The 21453-nt window shown below is 41.0% G+C and overlaps 1 protein-coding gene across 1 annotated transcript; it reads right to left on the bottom strand.

Moving 5' to 3' along the window:
• Positions 1–64: 64 nt before the first annotated feature.
• On the bottom strand, positions 65–21399 carry nf2a (NF2, moesin-ezrin-radixin like (MERLIN) tumor suppressor a). Its single transcript, XM_076150771.1, has 16 exons — positions 20546–21399; positions 19270–19395; positions 19033–19155; positions 16302–16385; positions 12056–12124; positions 11505–11587; positions 10588–10663; positions 9876–10010; positions 9662–9736; positions 9135–9248; positions 8803–8925; positions 8447–8664; positions 5727–5832; positions 4455–4573; positions 3500–3659; positions 65–1460 (listed from the first exon to the last, which is right to left on the bottom strand). Exons 1-16 carry the CDS (start codon positions 20657–20659, stop codon positions 1410–1412), a joined length of 1776 nt encoding a protein of 591 aa, XP_076006886.1. The 5' UTR covers positions 20660–21399; the 3' UTR covers positions 65–1409.
• Positions 21400–21453: the final 54 nt, after the last annotated feature.

Genomic DNA, 21453 nt, shown 5'->3' with positions numbered 1-21453 from the left:
CTGCCAAAATAACTGACAAAAAGTGTTTCAGGATTTCTGGATGAGGAAAAATCTCAAGCACATAATATGATGTTTGTTTATTTATTACACAAACCATACATTGAAGTTACATTGGTTCTGCGAAAATGTAGTTTGGGAATAAAAGCAACTTTACCTTGCTTTACCTTGAAGTAAAAAAAAAATCTCAATTCAAACAGGAGAAAAATTATAATTTTCTTCACATTAATTTCCAAAATACATTGCTTTCAGAAGGAAAAGCACACTGATTACAAAAATAGAAACAAATTCATATTTGAAGTAAAACAGAAAAAAGGCAGATGTGACGAAAACACTTGAATGACAGTTTCTTGATCCAGGCAAACGGCCACTTCTACTGTCTTCTTGTTCAAGAGCAGAATATACAATGGCTACACATTCCATCTGACACAGAAAGACGCCATCATCCAACACATCGCTCCAGGCAGACCGACACATGTAACATGATGTAAACTCGGGCCATAAAGGCTGAGTGCATAACACTATTCACAAGCAAGCAAAATCATGCGCTGACATTCTGAGGTTCAGAAAAGACACACACACGCACACACACTCACTCACACAGCCAATGCACATTTCTTATTATAAAGCAGAGTTCCATTATTGTGTGTGAGAACAAGCTCACGTGGTCAGAAATAAATGATATATTGAATGACTGATGGATTGAGTATATGGTATGCGCTTGTTGAGTTTTATTTAACCATCTCTTAACATTAAGACAGAATATTCTATATGGAAGATTTGTGGGCATTGTGAATGTGAAATGTTCGCTGATTAATAAGTAAGATTTCTACTTTCAATAATAACACAATTTATATTCCTGCTTATAAATGACACCTTACCTCACATTTTTGTAGCTATGTGGCAGTCAGGTACAACTACATATGTGATTCATTCTCTTCAAATGTATCCCTTAGTGGTTTATTCTCTTTGAATTTCCCAAAAAATTCTATTTGGACATGATCCCAGCAAACCCTGTCTCATCAGCCAAACAGTGAGCAGAGACCAGACCACTTCATTACACACCTGACTTCTTCTTCTTCTTCTTCTTCTTGTCCAGACTTCATTGTTTGACCTTACTGAGGCTGTCACCCAACTTCAAAAATAGTAAAACATGCACCGTAGTTCACACGCCATCACTGTAAACACACACTCATTTTCTTAAAATCCCAAATCTAGTGCACAAATGTTATGCATACATCCAGTTTAAGGCTTGTGGTTACTTGTTGCTGACCGTAGTGTTACACAGTGGTTTAGAGGATGTGGAGAATGAGGCTTTCTAGTGTGGTCAGTCATTGAAACTGCCCCGGGAATGTAGATGTGAGATGTTTCTTTGTTGTGCTTGCGTCCCCACCAAATACGGATTTGCGGTTTTAAAGTTCTTCAAAGAAGGCCACTCTGGTTTTGGTGCTCTGTAGTGTCAGCTGTGGAAGAGATAACAACAAAGACCTGATGAGTTCTTTCCCTCTTTTTCATCTGAGGTCAAAGCAAATATGGTAAGAATATAAGCCCATTAAACCCCACACACACACACACCAAAATAACACTAGTACAGGTAACACTACTTTGTTTGACTACATTCTGACTGAAGATGAGTTCATTAAAGCAAGAGTTGTTAGTTTTTATATACTTCTGTCCGTTTCTGCAATATTCAAATGTTTTTATTGGCAGCACTGCCAATACATGATGTTACACTCATGCTAACTAGTGAAGAAAAAAACCTATATCACTCCAACTTAATTAGTTCTGATAGAAAAAAGGAAATCATTAGGAGTTCCCCAACTGGCCGTCACAGAACAAACACATGAGGAGAGCACGAGTGGTAGAAGATCAATGACCGTCACTGAAAGCACACTTAATTGTTTTTCTTACTGGGCTTAAATACATTGGTAATGGATTCATTCAGACCACATCGATACAGCTTATCTCATGCTGCATCAACAAGCACAACTTTAGACAATTACAACCTCACTTCCATACTCGTCAGGTACAAACGTCAAAAAAGAGAGAGTTTAAGCTACAAATGTGTTCCCTGTTGCCTCAAAAAGTGTTTTCCTATGACAATAGTAACTTCCTGGTGCCTTCTCACATCAGCTTGCAGCGTGCACGAAGTCGCCCCAAAACATGATGCAGAGAATGTAGATAAAAACACAAATAGATGGCATTGTGCTAAAAAACATCAATATTACACAGCGCTACCATGATTGTAGAAGAGCAAATAGAAAAGGGATGGAGAAGTGTCTGTTCAAAGGACTATAGCATGGACTAACTAAAACATTGGCAGTGACCTAGTTTTAAATTTCTCAGAGATCGTAAAATCACTGACGAATCACTTTAAGAAACCTAACTGCTGCACAAATAGAAGTTCTGGCTTCATTGTGCCAATAGCAGTAAAAGTAATCAATTAATTAAGTGTCACGGGAAGCATTCCAATACTTACATTTGTTTGTTTTTAACCAAATATATGATAGCCTTGGACTGACTGGCACAGAGGGATCAGCGGCGCTCTCGTGTTGTGAGCAGCATGTTATATTTGTATTTTGTTACTGTGAGTGATCTCTGCTGGCAGGTGTAGTGGTAACAGAGCAGAGCCTGAGCACAGTTGTGAGTGCAAAAACGTCTGCTGGCGTTCAGCGACTCCTGCGCTGTTCATTAATCATCAATGGGACCAAATGTTGCCTGCCATGCCGCCCGTCCCATTGCTTCTGGCTCGGAGATCTGTGTTTCTGTTCCATATTCACACGCGCTGTCTCGCCCATAAGCAATTAAACTTATTCCCACCACTACTTTCTGAAACCGTCTCCTCCTTTGAAGATTACCTCTGACCTTTGTTTTCTCACTGTCGCTCTGCTCCCCCAAAGTGCTGTGCGCTGCAGCTTGTTACTTTGAAGGCGCGCTGCCTCTGCCTCAATTAAACAAACACTTATGACTTGGCTCTTTCCCCCCCCTGCATACCTGAGGTGCACCCATTAATCCAGATGACTAATCACTGAGCAAAAATCAATTAGCATCCTCTAACAAGAACTTTTTTGTACACTGGAGAAGGGGTGAGCTTTTTTTGCCATCCAATGCAGGGAGAACCAAACCCTGAATTTTTAATGTTATAATAGTTGTATTGCAATTAGAGATACTGCAGTGGTGAGATAAAGAAGAAGAATCTGCCAGTTCAGACTTTTCAGTTCAGACTGCTTCTGACCAGTACATGGTGGACTATCCCTTAGCTAGATGTAAGACTGTGATTTAGAAACAACATTGAATACCATGGGAGGGTTGATTATGTATTGTTGCAGACTGCTTCAATTTTGAATATTTGTGTACACGTATAGAAAATGCTAAAACTATAAAAGGTCAGACGTGTGTGAGGGTAGATAAGGTCAGCTTGAAGCAAGTGGAGGAACATGCATGAGATTGCCTCTTTGTGTCTGTTTGTATGTGCGTCAGGCAGGCGGGCAGCTGTGCTAACCTTTTTGAAGTTGCTGTGCTTGCTGGTCCCTTGCTCAGAGTTTTGGTTGTGAATGACGTCCAGAGGAGTTTCTCTCTCCTTCAGCTTCAGACTTTCAATCTCAGTCTTCAGTTCATTCAGCTGCTCCTGTAGGTGCTTGCTCTTTTCCATGTATTCCACCCTGCGCATGGACAAATTGCAGGTTAGGAGACAGTATAAGATGAAGACAGCTCTCTGACAGAATTGGTTTTCTTGGAGGATTTGTTAAAAGATTTACTTCACTTTAAGAGCACAAACCATGGATAGCTGAGCCCAGGAGGAGATTGAAGTACACAGCTTTATCTCAAAGAATACAATAACTTGTATAGCTTTATAAGAGACTAAAAGAAGACCTAAGCTGTCATGTCTTTTCTGAGGGTCCAAAGGCTGAATCAGGAGAATGCTGTCATGACTGCAGCACATTTCATCTCTTGAACATTTCGCACACAATATTCTGTAGGTGTTTTCAAGTTTACTTTCTTTGATTCAAAATGCAAGTATAAAAATTATTATTAATAAAATGGTGGCCTATTTAAAAAATGCGTGCAGCCAAAGTCACACTAATCTAAAATTTAAATTGCCTGTCACTATGACAATCACAAACAGCAATAGATGGAGAGAAAAAGTGATGATGATGACAGCTAATGATTGGGGTCGGTTGCTGACTGAACTCCTTGATCTAAGGGTTTATATAAATGCTAAAGGGTTAGTAAGTGTAAAATTCTGCATTAAGCTGAACCATTCTCTCACAAATTGTGACTGAAAGGACTGAAAGATTATCAATCCATTCCGCTGATTAACTATTTAACTACTCCCCCCCGCATTGATCAAAATCAAGCCTGTACCACAACTCCTTCAATGGCAATCAGTGCTAATGCTACTTTAGTGAAACCCAAACTGTCAGAAAGCATCAGCCAAACGGGGGCTGGCCACTCACTTCTCCTTTTCGATCTCCATTGAGAGACGCTTCATGTCGGTATCTTTAAAGTCAAAGCTGAGGTTTTCCCTGCTGAAGCTCAGGTCCGGAGGCATGCTTTCAGACGGCAGTACTGGGGACTGACAGATAAAAAGGAAAATTAGTAGACATAAAGGGGACACTGAGTAAAGATGATGATGAGGATGAAAGCAAACTAAAAGCCAACAGGAGAAGAAGATAATTACACAATGTTATTGGATGGGTAGATGAATGGAACATATGGAGATGTAGGAAGGAAGGATAAAGGAAGGAAGGGATCAAATACATTGGGTTGGGAAAATGGATGGAGACAGTGTGCAAGTGGAACACCATGCAGACGGAGAGTAAAGTTTAAAAAGAAGCACAATGGACACTGACAAGCACAGACTATGAACACAGAGCGATACGAAAGATATGGATCTAAATCAAAATGTTTGAAAAGCAAAGGCCATGTGCCATTTTCTCTTCCCGATAAGTAGCAGCCCCAATATACAATATAAATGTAAATCAATTGACCAGCGTGTGAATGCAAGCTACAAAATGGATACATTTGACATAAATGTGGTCTGACAGAGCATACAGAGTGATTTGACTGTGGCTGACAGAAAAAAGGGACGGAGATCATTGTCTAATGGAGCAATTTTACGTCCGTGTCAGGAGAGCTTTTATTATTTATGAGTTGATAAGTGTGTGGTTGTGTTCCAGTGGCAGGATGAGTTTGTATGGGTGTGCATCTGTGTATGTTAAGACTGTTCATTCATAAGTTGATAAGACTGTATGGTGTTATATAAACAGCCAACATTTCTTTATGTACACTGAGTTTGAGTGTGACATTGTGTGCGTGTGACAGTGTGTGTTTGTGTGTGTGAGAGATAGCGGTCCAGATGAAACTGTCAAAGCAACAGTAGCAACTCCTACCGTAGCCGGGAGATACGCAGTTATTGCATGTGCCTCTGTAGTTGAGGGTGCCAGCGTGCTCAATATGTAATGTGTGTGTGCCTGTCATTTGTGTTTTATGCAAAAGTCTTGGTTTAGTAATGGTATGGAACACAGGAAAGTAAAGCTGCAACCACCAAATGTGTGCGATTTGACATGTTAAATGACCTCTTGATCATTGAAATGTATTTACTACCATCATCAATAGTTTTGGGTATAGTAAATACTGCCTTTGTCATTTTGTTACATACTATAAGTACATACTGCTTGAATACATAAATCTGTGTATAAGTGTTTACGTTGTTGTGAGGGCGTTACCGTATAAACAGCTTTGCTGGTTATCTCCAGCAGTTTATGCTTCGCTCTGCGCTCAGACTCTCTGGCTTCCTGCAGGTCCTGTTTCAGCTGCTCGGCCTCATTGGCCCTGAGGGACACACAGACAGATACACTTATTGCTGTAGTTGCTTCAAGCAATGTTCTGGCTTATGTTCTTCTGTGTGGAGGGGAGGCAGTGGCTCAGTGGGTAGTGCTTCCGCTTGGGAACCGGAGGGTTGCCGGTTCGAGCCCCTGCCGAGGTGCCCCTGAGCAAGGCACCGAACCCTCAATTGCTCCCCCCTCTGCGAAGGGTGGTAATGTAATGTAAGTCGCTTTGGATAAAAGCGTCTGCCAAATGATCGTAATGTAATGTAATGTGTGTTCTTCAACTTACAGACACCATTCAGTATAGTCAGTACATTATTGCTATGACTTCCATATTTTCTGAAATATTCAGCTAAAAGTTCGGAGTTTAAACCCATTCAAATGTCTTAAATTAAAATTCAGACGCGTGATGCCTTCAGGCACTCCTAACCTCTTCATACTTTCAGGCAGAGAAACCATTCAAGCATTTTTCAGGCCTTCAGACTTCAGGCTTATGGTTCTCAGGGTTTTTAGAAGACACCAGTTCTAAATGCTTCCCATTTAAAAGTGTTTTCAGAAAATTAAGAATATTTGATGGATTTGATTTTCTCTTCCTGAAAACTCAGCACTCTATCATTTTGTGGGGGCGCTGTGTGCCCAGAGGTTTGGAGTGGATAGATCCATTTACATCTAGTGCCTTGGGTTTAAATTTCTGTTGTGCACAAAGTACTCATCCAGAAATCGCAGTTATTGGCAAGTGGCTAATGGGGCCCATTTGAAAGGATTGCCTGATGTAGAGGTAGCGGGAGTGGAGTCTCAGTATCTACCAGTCCCCTGATCACTCATTTTGCTGTGGTACTCTCGTTGAATTTTGATGCAAATTTTGCAATTTATTTTTCTCATTAGCAACACAGCTTTATTCTTTTAATCAAATTTTAAAAAACAAAGTTAAAATAGATCGACAGGACAAACAAACACAAACTCGATGCATAGAACACATCAACACACACTAACTTACCATTAGCTACTTTAGACAAACAAATTTAACTAGATCTATTGGTAAGACAGTATCTACAAAACCCAGTTGGATTTAAACATTTCACTACAGCATGATAATCAGCTTATACTACGAGGAGGAAACTCCCCCCAGACTGGCGGAGACATTTGCATTGACTTTGTATTGAATCCTGGGACCGTCGAAAGAGGAAAAGCTGGAGGGACTGATCAATATACAGCATCGTTATGAAAATGAGTTAGGTTCTACGGAGAATCACTCAGTGGGTCCATTAGAAGTCTATGTAAAACATGGCTAGCAATTAATTTACTAGTGCATTAATACTGAATAGTTCATAAGAAGCACACTACCAAGCATGAAACAAGCTATTTCAAGGCTAGATTAGTCTGATAAAAAATGATCGCTTCAGTACCATGGGGATTCAGCAACAGATCCTATTTACTCCCACCATCAATCGATAATACTGCAAACAATTAACTAGCATAATTAACTGCTGTGGCTGAGACCTGAAGAGGGAGAGCCGATGCATTACAGGTTCATCTGTTCTCATCTGAGTGAAACAGTGTGGATTAAACTGCATGATAACTGCTTTTGAAAATATGATTCTTATCCTTTTATCAGGTTATTAAGATGCAGTTTTTGTAACGGACCGCTTCCAATTCAGACCAGCTCGAGTGCAATTGTGCAAACCAAATGCAATGGCATGCATTTGTGCAGCCTGGTATCAAGCAGTACGAAGGCACATGTGCTGAAGAATTTGTTTCCAAGATCATTTTGATGTTGTAAAGCAAATTCCTCTGTTAGAGGTTTTCACATTTTGGAAAAGAGTTCGACATATAGGAAAAAAATTGGTAGTAGTTATTTAAAGATCTAGAAATATGCACGTTGTATGGTGTGTGTAAGTTCAACTGTGTGGGTGTGTGTGAGAGAGAGTGAGACAGATCGAAAGGAAGAGAAAATGGGTATGAGAGAGTTGAGTAAGGCCGAACCATAATGGTCTTGCGTTGCAGCATCTCATGGAACCGATTGGCTTAATGTAATGTACGGTCAGGCAACCAGACAGAAAGCCCTATTTTATTTTTTAAACCTCGACTATATTTCTGTATTTCTGTAGCACCTGTGTGCCACCTGCATTCCTGCTTTTAAATTCAACTACCAGGCTCGCTACTTAATTTCTTTCATCTTCTTTCAAACCCCCCTGCTGTTAAGAATACAGTTAATTCAAACCAATTACTTTCTGCTGACACTTCATGTTAAAGTCTCCCTTCCAATGGCAGACTTGAATAGTCAGGGAGCCTTTGTTAACATCAGACTGATAACCCCGTACTGACAAAATACTTTCCTGGGCAGTTCAAGTGTCAGTCAAACACTGAAAGGGAAATAGCGATAAAAGAAGAGGTACTTGCAGTGCACTGATTGGAGATGAAAGCTCCCACATCATCAAAGTAAACATCACATTTTATGGCATTATTACCATCATATGGAAAATCACAATTGAAAAGAGACGTGATGCAAGCGATCACGATGAAATCACTTGCATCATGCCTCGAACAATATAGGAAGTTATCCAACCGCATAGAAATCCAGCAATAGCAGGAAAGGTCATTATAATTTGTGTGCGTACCTTCTCTCCGACTCCTCTGCCATCTTGAGGGCCAGCATCTCCGCCTCTAGCATCTTCTGCTCCATGAGCCGTCGCTCCTCCTGTCCACGGATGGCAGTAACTTTGATACGTTGCATCTCCGTCTCGGCCTCAGCGGCTTTCTGAGCCAGCAGTGTGGCCTCCTCCTCTGCAATCTGGGCCTTTTCCGCCAACAGGTCTGCAGTTTGCTCCGAGCGCAGCTGTAGAGGAGTAGGAGGGAACCCAAGTGAGGGGAAAGGAGAATCATGTTTGACAAGTTACTTATCTGTATCCTCATGGAGCATGTCTTATTCTACAACATGCTGGATTGTGGCTTCAGCTCCCCAAAAAAATCTTACAAGGGCCTCATTGGCCATATGGGCCTCATCCTGCATCTGCATTAGCCTCCTCTCCAGCTCATCCCGGGCTCTCTCCGCGTCCTCCCTCAGCTGCTTCTCCCGCTGCAAATGCTGCCTCTCCACCTGAACATGAAGCGCACAGAAGTGGACAGAAGGACAAAGATATGAAAGCAAGCAGCAGATAGGAGTGTGATAGACAGACACAAGAAGATATAGACAAAGCGAGAAGAACGACAAACAAACAAAGAAAAGATGGAAATACAGTGTTAAAGGTGTTGAATACAAATTGTGGTCAGAAACAAAGGCCTTCCTCATTTCTGTGAGATCAGTACCCGTTTCCTGGCCCTTTCCTCTCTGGCCTGGGCCTTCATTTGCTGTACTTCAAGAGAGTCCACCCGCCGGCGTCGCATAAATAAGTCATGGTTCCCTATGCACAACTGGAGGATCTTCAGAAAAATGAAAGCAAAAGACAAATTACATATTGTATTGTGTTTAATAATCTACACAATGGCTGATATATACCAAAATCTTTAAATTTGTCCTTTAATTAAAGAATAACGAGATTCAAATGTTGTGTTTGCTAACATCCTCTGGTTGAAGAGCTTCCAAGTTAGATCTAAAGTTACTTAAAAATGTTCAAGTAAAAGGATCGGATAGTTTACAAACAGCCTGTGGCAGCCTGATCTAATAGCAAAAACACTTTCTAGTATTTGGCAAGAGTTGGAGTGGAAATGCAATCCGGCACTATGATGGGGCAAAGCATCGCATGTAGTGACGTAGATCCCAAATTTTAATGTTGAAGGCAAACAACATTTAATTTAATTTACATTTAAAACAATTTAAATAAAGCTGAACTCACCAATTTGTTGACTCTCAGACGGGAAGAATTGAACTTGAAAACGTTTGTTTTCTTGTCGGAAGGTTTGATCGTGAACTAAATATCAAGGAGACAAAAATCCCAGACTTTCAATCGCAAAACCAAAGGAAAAGGTGATGATTTATACCTTTAAGTGCTAAGAGGCTATATCACAACACAGATCATCAACTCTCTATCGTGAAGCACATGTTCACACCTCCTTGTCGCTGTAGGAGATGTTACGGATCTCATTCCAGGGGAAAGAGCACTTGGGTGTCAGCCTATTTTCCGGCTCATAGATGTGCAGGCCCAGGGCATCCACTCCCAGAAGAAGATCCGTTCCCTTTTTATTCTAAACCACATAAGAGCAACAGATCATCAGTATACACAAAGCTTTTACCATCCATCTGTAAAGGGACACCAGTAAGTAGCTGTGGGACTTGCCAGCATTCATCAGTATATCCTATGGCAGAGGTGGAATTCCAGTGGCTGTGTGTGCCAAAGCCATTTGTTAGCACTGAGCTGAACAATGCCAGCTGCGGGGTATATGCAGTCTGTGCTTGTTTACTTGAAAAGCAACGCTACAGTGAATTACTTAAGCTACAAGAGTGGTATGGTGGTATTTTAAAATGTCTTGGCCTTTTACAAAAAGCATTGATCAAGGCGAGCACCACCTCAACTCAATTCCTGTTATTGGCTTGTTTTGTTAAACTATGACTCAGCTGACTTTAAAGGAAGTCTGTGTCGATGACAGACTCTATTCACCCCACATCTACACATTTGTTTGAGTTATAAACATTGGTCAAAATAAAATAATTTAGCTGTAGGACCATTTAGTCCCTGCTCTTTTTCATAACATGGGGAAAACAGCTCATCTCCTGATGTATTGGCTTAAAGTGACAACATGTAGTGAAGTAGTATTGGCTCACCCTGATTAAAAAGTAATTGACGCCATACATGTCCAGGTCCTGAGCTATTTTTAAATACTCCATTTCAGCTTCATCCCTGGTACAAAGACGGACACAAATAGAAAGAAATCATGAAGTATGAAACACGGTGGATAAGGGAGAGAGGAAGGAAAAGGGAGGCAGGGAGGAAGGAGGTAGGGAAGAAAGGAGAGAAAAATGAGATCAGACCTTATTCATTCTGGATTTGTGTTTGACATATGTGCACTACGCAGGATTTATTGTGTTTTTCTGACAAGAAGCAGAACTATAAGTCCCCTAACAGGATTCAGAAGTCATGCTTGATGGAACTGATCATGTTTCCGATGGTGTTTGTTGCCTCAAGACTCATGTGCTTGTGAAAACAAAGCTTTTTGTGGTAGGGCTACAGGTGTCAGGCAAAAGAGTGTTGACTTAACGTTCAATTAGTTGGTTAGAAAGCTCAGGCTCGAAGATATTTTCTTGTCAACAATACCATAACTGTACAGTCATGCCATAATAAGGCCAAACTCTTATTGCTTTTTCAAAATGTAACCAAACATTACTGATTCATTAAGAGGAACTGATCAGTATAAATGTGGTGTTGTGCATCCTTTCCCAAGACAAATGATCCAGTTAACAACATCCTCTTGTGATGAAGAGCCCAGAATATGTTGACAGCAATAGAAGGTGAGAGAGGAAAACAAAATGAATTTAGAGTTAATTTACATTACAAACCTTTCATGATCTCCCTCATTGACAAAGCAAAAACCCTGCGTCATTCATTTCCTCCATGAACAAATCTGAATACTTTTGAATTGAAATTGACAAAATGGATTACATTTTCAAGTCAAACACGGCAGATTTGGGCTGGTGGCTCTGGGACTTGACAGAAGGATGCAGTTCACTGCAGGAGCATTTACCTTGTCCTGCCTCTGTGCTCTGCATAACACGCTGTGATCCTCTCCTCCCACATTTCAGCAGTCATCTGGTACAAGTTAGTCACCTGAATGCAAGAGAGACATACTGTCTATTTGAAGTCATCCTTTTCTTGTTATAAAACTATTATTCGTTTGATTTTGTATGTGGCATTACGTTTTGAGCTGGTGAGTTTATATTATATTATATTTATTCAGTTTTCCAACCACCGTTGATACTTGGTCCTAATGTTGTCACATTCTTTTGTTTAGGAATGTCAACAAGCGTTTTCACCTCACTACCACTGTTGCATTTTGCATGGCATTATAGGAGTTGTTGTTCTCTAAAGTGCTGTTATTACCCCTTAATGTTCCATGTCAGTCAGTCAAAAATAATAGTGAGAAAAATAGGGATTATTACTTTAAGATACACAGTGCTACACCAAATCTAATACCATCAGAATCCACGTACAATCTTCATGGCTGACTTCATGCAGGTCACTACTGCTGAGAAGGACAACACCCAAAGCTTAAGAACACAGGCAGCCATCACTCACCCTCTTTGGCAGCAGCTCCTCCTGAGCCAAGAAGCCAGGATTGTGAACGTTGGGGTCATAGTCACCATACTGTAGAATTAAGGGAAAGAGGAGAAAAGAACTCAAATTACTCTGAACAAATGGCCACTACCCTGCATGCCTCTGATACCATTCCAGACTATTTCTCTCCTGGGGGCTTTCCATAGGATGAAACAACAGCACTGCCGAGAAGAAGGTGTCACTGAAAATGAATGGGACCCGGCCTGCCATCAGGTCATTAATGTGCAACACACACTCCTTGGCCCAGTTGTTGGGAGACTGTGTAAAGGATTGTATTAGATATATCTCTGAGAGAGCCAAGAAGGATCACTTAACACCTTGCCAGATCTGGGATAAGGATGATTATCACGTGTTTGAAGGAGATATGGGAGTATTAGGCGTGGCCCATTGGCAGAAGGGATTTTCTGTATAAAACAGTAAGGAAAATAACTGATTCAAGTACTGTAGCTCCAGTTTATACAGTGAGCTGTGACTGCACGTCTTTGTGGGTAGGTGCAGTGTTCTGGTGACCATCACAAACTTTTCACTAAAATCGATATAAATATTTCCTCCCACATAGTTAACTAGTTTAGCTTTTTGGACCCAGTGCAGTGATTATACAGAGACGTCACATCCATTATGGAAAGAAGAACAGATGAGAACAGATTACAGCGAATAGGATCCCCCCTTCAATGAACATACTGTTTGAGCAATGAGAGTGAGAATCCAGAGAGACATCATCATCAAAATGCTTCAAGAAGCCGGTAAGACACCATGACTGTCACCGGTGTCATTCATTCCAAACGCCTATTACTGTATCGTCTCCCGCCACACTTGGCTGGCCCCATATCTCCCCGCCTGCAGCTGCATTGTGACTGAGGGAGTTGACCCTCTCCCCACACAATCACCGTGCCATGGCGACTCCCTTTGCATTTTCCTGAGAGGCAGTTTCTTAAAATTCTCCTGTCTACACATCCTTGTTGCACTGCACCCACACGGAATACAAATCAGGTGGTACTGAAACCTGAAACACAGTGGTGGCTTACGTTTGGACCTTCATTAGAAATGTTTTCGTACATTATTAGAGGCTATTTTGAAAGCCACCCAAAAATGGTCCTACAGCATGCTTTTACATGTGGGGTGTAAATATCTGAAATCATGCAAAAAAAAAAATGGAATACTGGAATTTTGATAAAGCCGCAGACCTAATGATTGTATTCTGGTACACAGAGAACCCAAACAGCTCATTATATGTAATTAGCCCCATCTTCACAGTCTGTTACCATAGTGATATGGCTAGTCATGTGCTTTCTGAGACCATTTAGTACCATTGATATGAAAGTAGCACTGACACTCTTTTGGGGGTGGTTGTAATATTTCTAGAATAGAAAGTGAAAGTGATTGGACATGTGTATTAGTTTTAAAAAAAGTGGGTGCCTTCATTAAAAATATTGAATTATTAATAAGTAAAATTAACTATTGGCAAAAGAAATAGAGGAGGAGGAGGGAGAGGGAATTAACTTAAGTTTGACTTTTGTTTGATGGTGTTATGTAGGAAATCCAACCTTCCTAAATCAGTTAACCTTGTGTTGTACGTATATATGTGTTAATACCGTTAGGGAATCATTTGACAAGTCGTGTGAGTGTACTTTGTTAGTTTGCACCTCCATTTCACTTGGTAATGGATTTGGCATGAGGAAGAGTTCAAATGTGGGGTGGCAAAGCAGTGTCGGGCTGAGAGTGAGCGACTCAGGCTGTGTTTGATCACTGCTGCAGAATACGTTCAACCTGCTAATCAATTGGTGTTTGCCTGTCACTTTGTAAGTGTTTCCTGTGAACCGGGCTGACGCAACTGCAAGTAAACACCAGAAAGAGCTATGAAAACAAAACATCTTGTAATGGTGATGTGCATTTTTTGTTAACACTATGAGCATTCATACTTCAGACTGTTATCCTGGTTGTAAGGGTCCACCAGCTTAAAACCTTAAAATGTGCAACATGCAAAGGGAGCCAGTAAATGCAAACAGTAAAGTGCACACACGTGTTTCGTTTTTTTGTCATCCCCTCCGTTCCAGATTTTAGGACACAGGATTATAGCAGCTCTCCACTGCATTTGTTTAGAATTAAACGGCACTTCCTGCTGTGACTGGAAACTGTTTACACTCAGGGAGTACCTTTGCAACCCTCTTCACCTGAATGTGGGTATGATGTGATGAAAATCCTCTTTTACAATAATGCCGTCTAGGAATATCCCTTTATGCAGACACATTCCCTCATAATTACTCTCCCCTTATTGCTAACTTCAGGCTTGGCATAATAGTGATTAAAGAGGGGCTGGGGTTCCAAAGTAGATTCCACTCTGTGATGTACTGGATTACTCCAGTGGCTCTGCACAAAAACAAGTTGTGAGAAAAAAAATGGGGATGAAAAAGTCTGCCAGAAAACTCTCAGCAGCTGCACAGCTGAACAAGCACCTGTCTCCCCTTTATGATGCGTATTGATTTATATTGGCTCCAATCAAAGTAGACTCCTCATTAAATGAAAATAGAATGCGGTTGCATGTTTCTCTGCCGTTTCCAGATTGAGGGCGCTGACAGCAGAAAGCCCGAGCCTCAAGTTGATTTGCTATCCACATGGTCAATCTCTTTCAACCTATGCCAGCTAAATTGGCATGGGAAAGGAAAATATCTGAGGGCTCTTGGCCAAATCTTTGAGGTAGAGCTGTAGTCTCACTAGACCCTGTCCGCCTGTCAAAACGCTGCACCTCACTCATCCCATCTTCCTCTTGGGGATTGCAGAAAGATGGGATCAGTCAACCAAAACGACTGAGATTGCAGGAGATTTATTAAGGGATGTTCTTCCTGTGAAGTGCTTTCAATAGATTTTGGCCGACTTGTTTGACTGTCCATCAATCAACAAGTTCAAGTGTCACAAGATAATGCATTTCAATGTGCCCTCTAAGTGGACTCTACACAAAAAACACTGTGAAAATTTCAATACTGAAAACACTATAGATGCAATCAGTGAAATCAGTTAAAAGTAGAACATAATGCATACAAGATGTTGTGTTGTGACATGTTAAAACAAATGCCAGAAGATAAAATAAAATTCTAGGTACCAAAAAAATATTCAAAAGTCAATATTCAATCAGAGTTGTTTGGTCTGTACTTTAAAAAAATAAATTTAAAATTAAATATATTAACAGACTGCTACCCAAAGCACCCCAAGCTCAAGCCCCCGATACCGCCTCAACATTTTAGACATGCAGTGTAGCGTAAGGCCATGTAACCGATTCTACAGAAGTAATGGATTCTTAAAATCCATACAAAAGAACGAGCAGCGAATCAGTGTAAGGCATTTGGCCTAACCTGCGGTCTTCCTCTGCTCCTTATCAGCACTCAAGGAGCAGATGTCTGGAGCAAATGCAGCTGATTTATGGCTTTTTAAGGGTGAGACCAGATGAGAGAAACACAATTACAATTACTGCTGGCGAGAAAAGTGTGCATCTGTGAGAGAATTGCTAGCTCTTTTTATCAGACGACGCCCAGATCTGGAGACATTCCCCACATGACCCTTTAACCTGGATTTTGAATCAAACATCAAGGTTTTTATAAATTTGCAGCTGATCTCTCCAAAATACAAATGATTCAGTTGATGCTGTGGTTCAGCATTAAAGGCTGAATTAGAGAGATAGATATTGATTCATATCTAAATGAATTTCAAAACCCTGTGTTCACAGCAGCATAAAGTGATGCTGTATAACAAAAAAGCCATGTCTCCTAATAACACTAACTCTTATTGTGACAGTTTTACTGTCTGTTCACAATTTGATGACCTGCATATAATCCTAATACAGTACACCACATGTTTTCTGATATCAAGTTGCACTAGTGCTTTCTTACCAGTGCTGGAATAAGCCCCAACAACAGTCTTTTGTATTTTGATATAACTATGCTTGCTTAAAGTAGAAGACTAAACACTGACCTTAATGCCTCTGCCTACACTGCTCATCTTCAAAAGAGTGAGAATCACTGCAGTGGTGATTGCTGTGAGGGAAAACACCCAGCTGTACTAAGTAATTCACAACCGTACCGCTGCTAGACACACAATAAATACTGAATGTCTGAGGTAGGGAAGAAAGTCACTATTTACTAAGGCCAACATTGGGAAATGCAGGTGGATGTACAAATCCTGGTTGAAAATAGAAAAAAATGAAAAGATTACTAACCTTGGCATGGACAGCATAGGAAGCCAACAACACAGACGCCTCAGGTGGACAATGGATTTCCTCCTCTAGGATCTTCTTCTTCACCTGGAGTGTACATAGTCAGTTAAGAACCATGGATTTGATGTATGTAATCACCTGACTAACAAAGCTTCTTCCATTCAACCTTTGGCTTTTAACAGGAAAACGTAAACCACTCTATAATGATACCATATGTACATAGAAATGGACAGTAAGGCTGACTTTTTGGAGGGTCATCTTTTGTATAAATCATGACATTTTGGTCTTAGCTTTCAGTTTGAGTACTGCATCTTGTCTATATTGATTTTCCACGAGAGGAGCAAAATGTTTGTTGTGAGATGAAGGAAGTGAATCAGACTGACAGGTGAGTTAACTTGACTCAAATACATTGAAAAAAACATCAATACTTTGAGGAAGGGGAATGACAGTATGCTCCAAGATGCATCTTTCTGAAATCTGTGCCTGAGCTGTAAACACAAGTAATGTGACCCTTGGTAGAAACATGGTTGTACTCAAGTGTTTTCAGTGTCTTTGTCAGAACTTATGGAGTGGGATAGCTGAACAAAGTCACTTGTGCGTATTTCTTGATGTCCTACACAAGATGATTAAACTTGCATGTAATTATACAAATTTGTCTTCAACAAAGACAAGTCACACCAGTCACTCGTACATTTGTATGTCGTATTCGTTGTAAGATAAACTTCCAGCAAGCAGTGCTGCATAGCCGTGTCTTCCTTTTAGAGACCTCTGTCAAGAGATACCCTGCCAAATAAATGCCATAAGATTTAAGTATTACAGCCTCATGGGGACCTATTAGCCATCAAGCAGGAACTATGTACCAAAGCCAACGGCATTTCAAATGATCATTACGATGCACCAAGGGTATGCGTGCTACTTCAGCAGAACATAATGGCATGGGGAAATGCAGAAACCCTGGTCCAAATCACCATTAAAGTACAGCACCACCCTCCTTCAGTACTCGTGTTATGAGTATGTTCCTACATATACTATACTGCTTAATAAACCGTCACAGGGCACAACAACATTCATTCCCCAAATGGGTGGCAATCCTCTTTAACAAGCTCTCTCCAGATTAAACTGCTACCTCTCACCAGGTGTTACTATCTGAGCTCAGCCACCTGTCGGACTAATTGAATCACCGACTATTTTAACAATATACAGACCGCGGAGCCAGATTGTTCAGCTACATATTGCCAACATGCTCCAGCCTTAGTTGTAGAGGTGAGCAAGTCGATGTTTCGAGCTTCATCAATTGCACAGCCAGGCATGCAATCTGCTCTTGTTTTGAACTAACAAAGGTATGGAGCCAGGGGTGGCAGGCCCTAGTTATCGCAGGCATTAAGAGGCTGAGACCGCAATCTGCTGTCTGCGTAAATTGTCTGAAGTGTGAGTGTTGTGGATGTGTGTGTGGGTGCAGCTGGGTCAGGTTGGTGATCATTTCAGATAAGGACTAATCCAGCTGTCATGTCTCTGACACTATCTGAGCAGGGGCCTGCTCCTGGCATTATGGGAATTAATGAGGAGACAAGCGATGCAAGGCACTACACATTTGTATTCTTCTCCCCTTTTGCTGTGCGCTGCTTTAACTGGTGAGTAATTTGTCAGATGTAGCCTTTTGTGAGAAAGGTTTCCCTGTGAAATAAATAATTGAATCTCTAAAGCTACCTCTAAAAGGTTTAAGGACACAGGGAGACTTGTTACATGCCTTAAGTAGATAAGTTGCTCTCTCCAAATGGTGAGGGAACACAACCTCACTTCTGTATAAGCCATATAAATAAACCAGCACAATGGACTGGATATGATGAGAGAGCTATAGGGACGACTATCCCATAGGGATTATGTCATTAACTGGGCCAATAACTGAGCCCTAAAAACGTAATTGGTAATTGATAAATGTGGCTGATCGCATTGGACAATGGCGGCAGAGTTACAAATCTCATCTCCTGCCAGGAATAGTGTAGTGGGCTCTGCCGGAATTCCCTGGAGAGTGTTAAGAGAAGAGAAAGGGCAGCAGTAATATGTTGTGCACTGATTCCACAAGGCTGCACACAATCAGAGGCGGACAAAGGAGAAAGTGTATTACAAAGTGCACTGCTCAACAACTTGTCAGAAGGAACCGAGTTGATACACAGCGGTGAAATGCACAATCCTAAATTTACTGACCTTATCTGTCACCTTACAGTGTCAAGAAATTTAATCTTCAAGTACTCAATGATAATACACACCGCCAATCACTCTCTCGCACACACACACCCTCACACAGACTCGTGCCTTAGGGAGATGACACACACAATGATTGGCTGTGAACAGAACACACCTCTAGGAAGATTACAATCAGGAAAGAAAGGTTACAAAAAAAGTTGTTCTGCCCACTGGCCATGGAATAATCCACAGTTGCCTCCAAGAGGTATGGTGGACTTCACAAGACCTTGTGGGCTTGTAAGCCGGCGGCAATTTCAAGTTACAAAGCCAAGAAAGACGAGGATGGGTCAGTGAGTGTGTGGGAGAACGAAGAACAGGCTTGTATAGCGTGACAGGCATGAGTGAAATAAATTGGACGGTTAGAAGCTTGGTTCTGGTTTGGGGATACATCCAGATCCAAAACAACAATTTACGAGGAAAAGTCTAATCTATGAGCAAAGCCCTTCGTTGTCTTCAGATCAGACAGCTACAGAGCATTATGCATAGTTACCTGGAGAAAGAAGAGATGCTGTGTGATATCTTGAACCAGCTCCTCTTCAACATTTTCAGGGTAGAACTTTGCTAAGAAGTAAAGGGTGATTTGTTCTTCTTTAGGTACTTCCTGATCCAGTACCTGCAACAAGTGGCCCAAAGAAAACAACACTCAGATCCATGACTGCTGCATCTGCAACACAGGGGCTAGTGAGTTCACAGCTGGAGAAAAGAGAGCAGTGGGAGAATCACTTACCCTTTTGTCCATCTTCAGCCAAGCAATTGTGTCTTTGATATTGTACTGAAGCCCAAAAAACCACGTCTCCCTCAATCCCAGAGTCCGGCACACCAAGTCGAACAGGTCTTTCCCCTTCCATTTGACCTGTATTTTAAAAAATGAAAACAAGAATGTTTTGTTATTGGTTATAATTACAGGGTCACAACACTTCCTGTCTGTCCATATAGAAATATGCAAGATCACAGAAGCACCTGATTCATGAGGGAAAAACATTCTTATCTTTTCATAAGAAGCCATGTCTACTGACGCCAGACATTACAGCACTTTAATCACAACCTTGGTTCTCACTCAAAGCAGGGAGCAATATACATCCTCCCCACCAAACTAAGAACTACGCTGGTGGTATCTGAGCTGCACACGTCTCTCACCTCTTAGCTGGCTCAAATTACTGTCAAATGAATTCAAGGTAGAGGGGCGATAATGAATTTAGAAATGCAAGAAATTGGGACATCACCACACCATGCAGAAGCAATGAAACCAGGGCCAGTGAAGGTCTGTCTGAACTCATAGGCATTCAATAGGCATTATAAGTGCTAATTGCAAAACTAGTATTGATTCAATAATCTTCCCAGCACAGAAAATAGGAATTGCAAACCTGTAATTGACATTTTGCCACTATGAGTAATTACCAACTGCAAACTTTTGGTGGGGATCCTCCCCTTTAAGTACAGACACTGCCACGCAACAGCACGTAATTGTGATCTTTTAGCTTTGGCACATCACCAAGCAAATTACACACTGAACTGAGGACACTGCAAGGAGGTCAAAACACACACACAATCCTAACCAGACACTAACAACTTAATGTAGAATTCACATGAAGGTACACAAAGGATTTCAGCCAAACCCGTCCCAGATTACACAGCTGCGTGGGGGAGTACTAAATAAAAACAGATACTACTAAATAATACTCATCTTTCCAATAGATCCACTATAAATATCCCACATAGGTTCGTAGTTACTTGCTGCCGCCTAGTGTCGAAAAAATATAAAATGGCCATCGTCTCTGTTTGCACCAGGAGACGAGAGATTTTAGGAAAATGCATGTCAACGCCTCTCATTTGAAGACGAAAGCAGTCAGGATCAGCTGTGCGGCGATACATTTCATCCTATTTTCATTCCAGATTCGAAATAGTGATACGAACAGCGTGTAACGGCAACGCAATTACAAGACACTTGTTGCTTCAAAGTGTGGTATAGCACTGAGATGGACACACACACACACGACACCTACCTCACAGCTGAACTCCATGTCTGATTCCATTGTGCTGATCCTGACATTGAAGTTCTTGGGTTGTTTCCTCCTCAGTGAGTTCAGTCCCATCTTCGCTGCTAGGGCACTTGCCATGACGAATAAGCTCCTAGGCGATTCAACTCTCACCAGCTATAACACACGTGTAACACTCTCAGGACATCTTCAGAGTCCCTCTCTCCTGAGCAGCAGATGTGTCCAAAGCTGCACATGTGACGAACCCAGAGTTCAAGTATTGTGGTTGCTAATTACAGATGCGTCCCCTCTTTAGCAACTTCCACCAAACTTTCGAAACGGCTTCTCCACACACGTTCTTGTTTTAAGAATGTCTTTTTGGTAAAGTTTTGTTTTGTTTCTGTTGTTGTTCTTGTCAATTTACATAGAACATCTACACTTAACATTAGTTTAGCTGTGAATAAGATGTAGTTCACCGTCCCAGCTTTGCAGCTAACGTTAGCTACACATTAGCGGTAAGTTATATCCAGTACACGCCCCTGTGTTACATTTAAGTTATATATCAAGTATCCCTAAAGTCAATTTATGTCAACATTGATATATTCGTATTCGTGCATTAAAACAATAATTCGCTGATAAAATATACAAACTGAAGCTGTTGAACAGAAATAGTTGTTTTGAAGCATTAGCTACGCTTCCTGCTGCTGGCTGCACGAGAAGCGATGTTGCATTCACGTGCTATCTAGAGTGTTGTAATTACATAGTTAAAGCAAATGGGCGACATAGCGCTAGTGGGGCTCGGGTTAATCATTTGTGCAACGTGATATATGTTTATTATACTATTAAGTGTTTCATATATAAAATTAAAAACATAAGCAGGAAATTTACCGTGAATCTTAATATAAAGCTTTTCAAAACATCTCCTGACCTAGCCA

The sequence above is a fragment of the Genypterus blacodes genome, unplaced genomic scaffold, assembly GCF_046128005.1.
Source record: "Genypterus blacodes isolate CSIRO-AG114 ecotype Tasmania unplaced genomic scaffold, CSIRO-AGI_Gbla_v1 ptg000053l_1, whole genome shotgun sequence".
In the NCBI taxonomy this organism is placed as follows: domain Eukaryota; kingdom Metazoa; phylum Chordata; class Actinopteri; order Ophidiiformes; family Ophidiidae; genus Genypterus; species Genypterus blacodes.
This window is presented reverse-complemented; position numbering and strand designations above follow the sequence as displayed.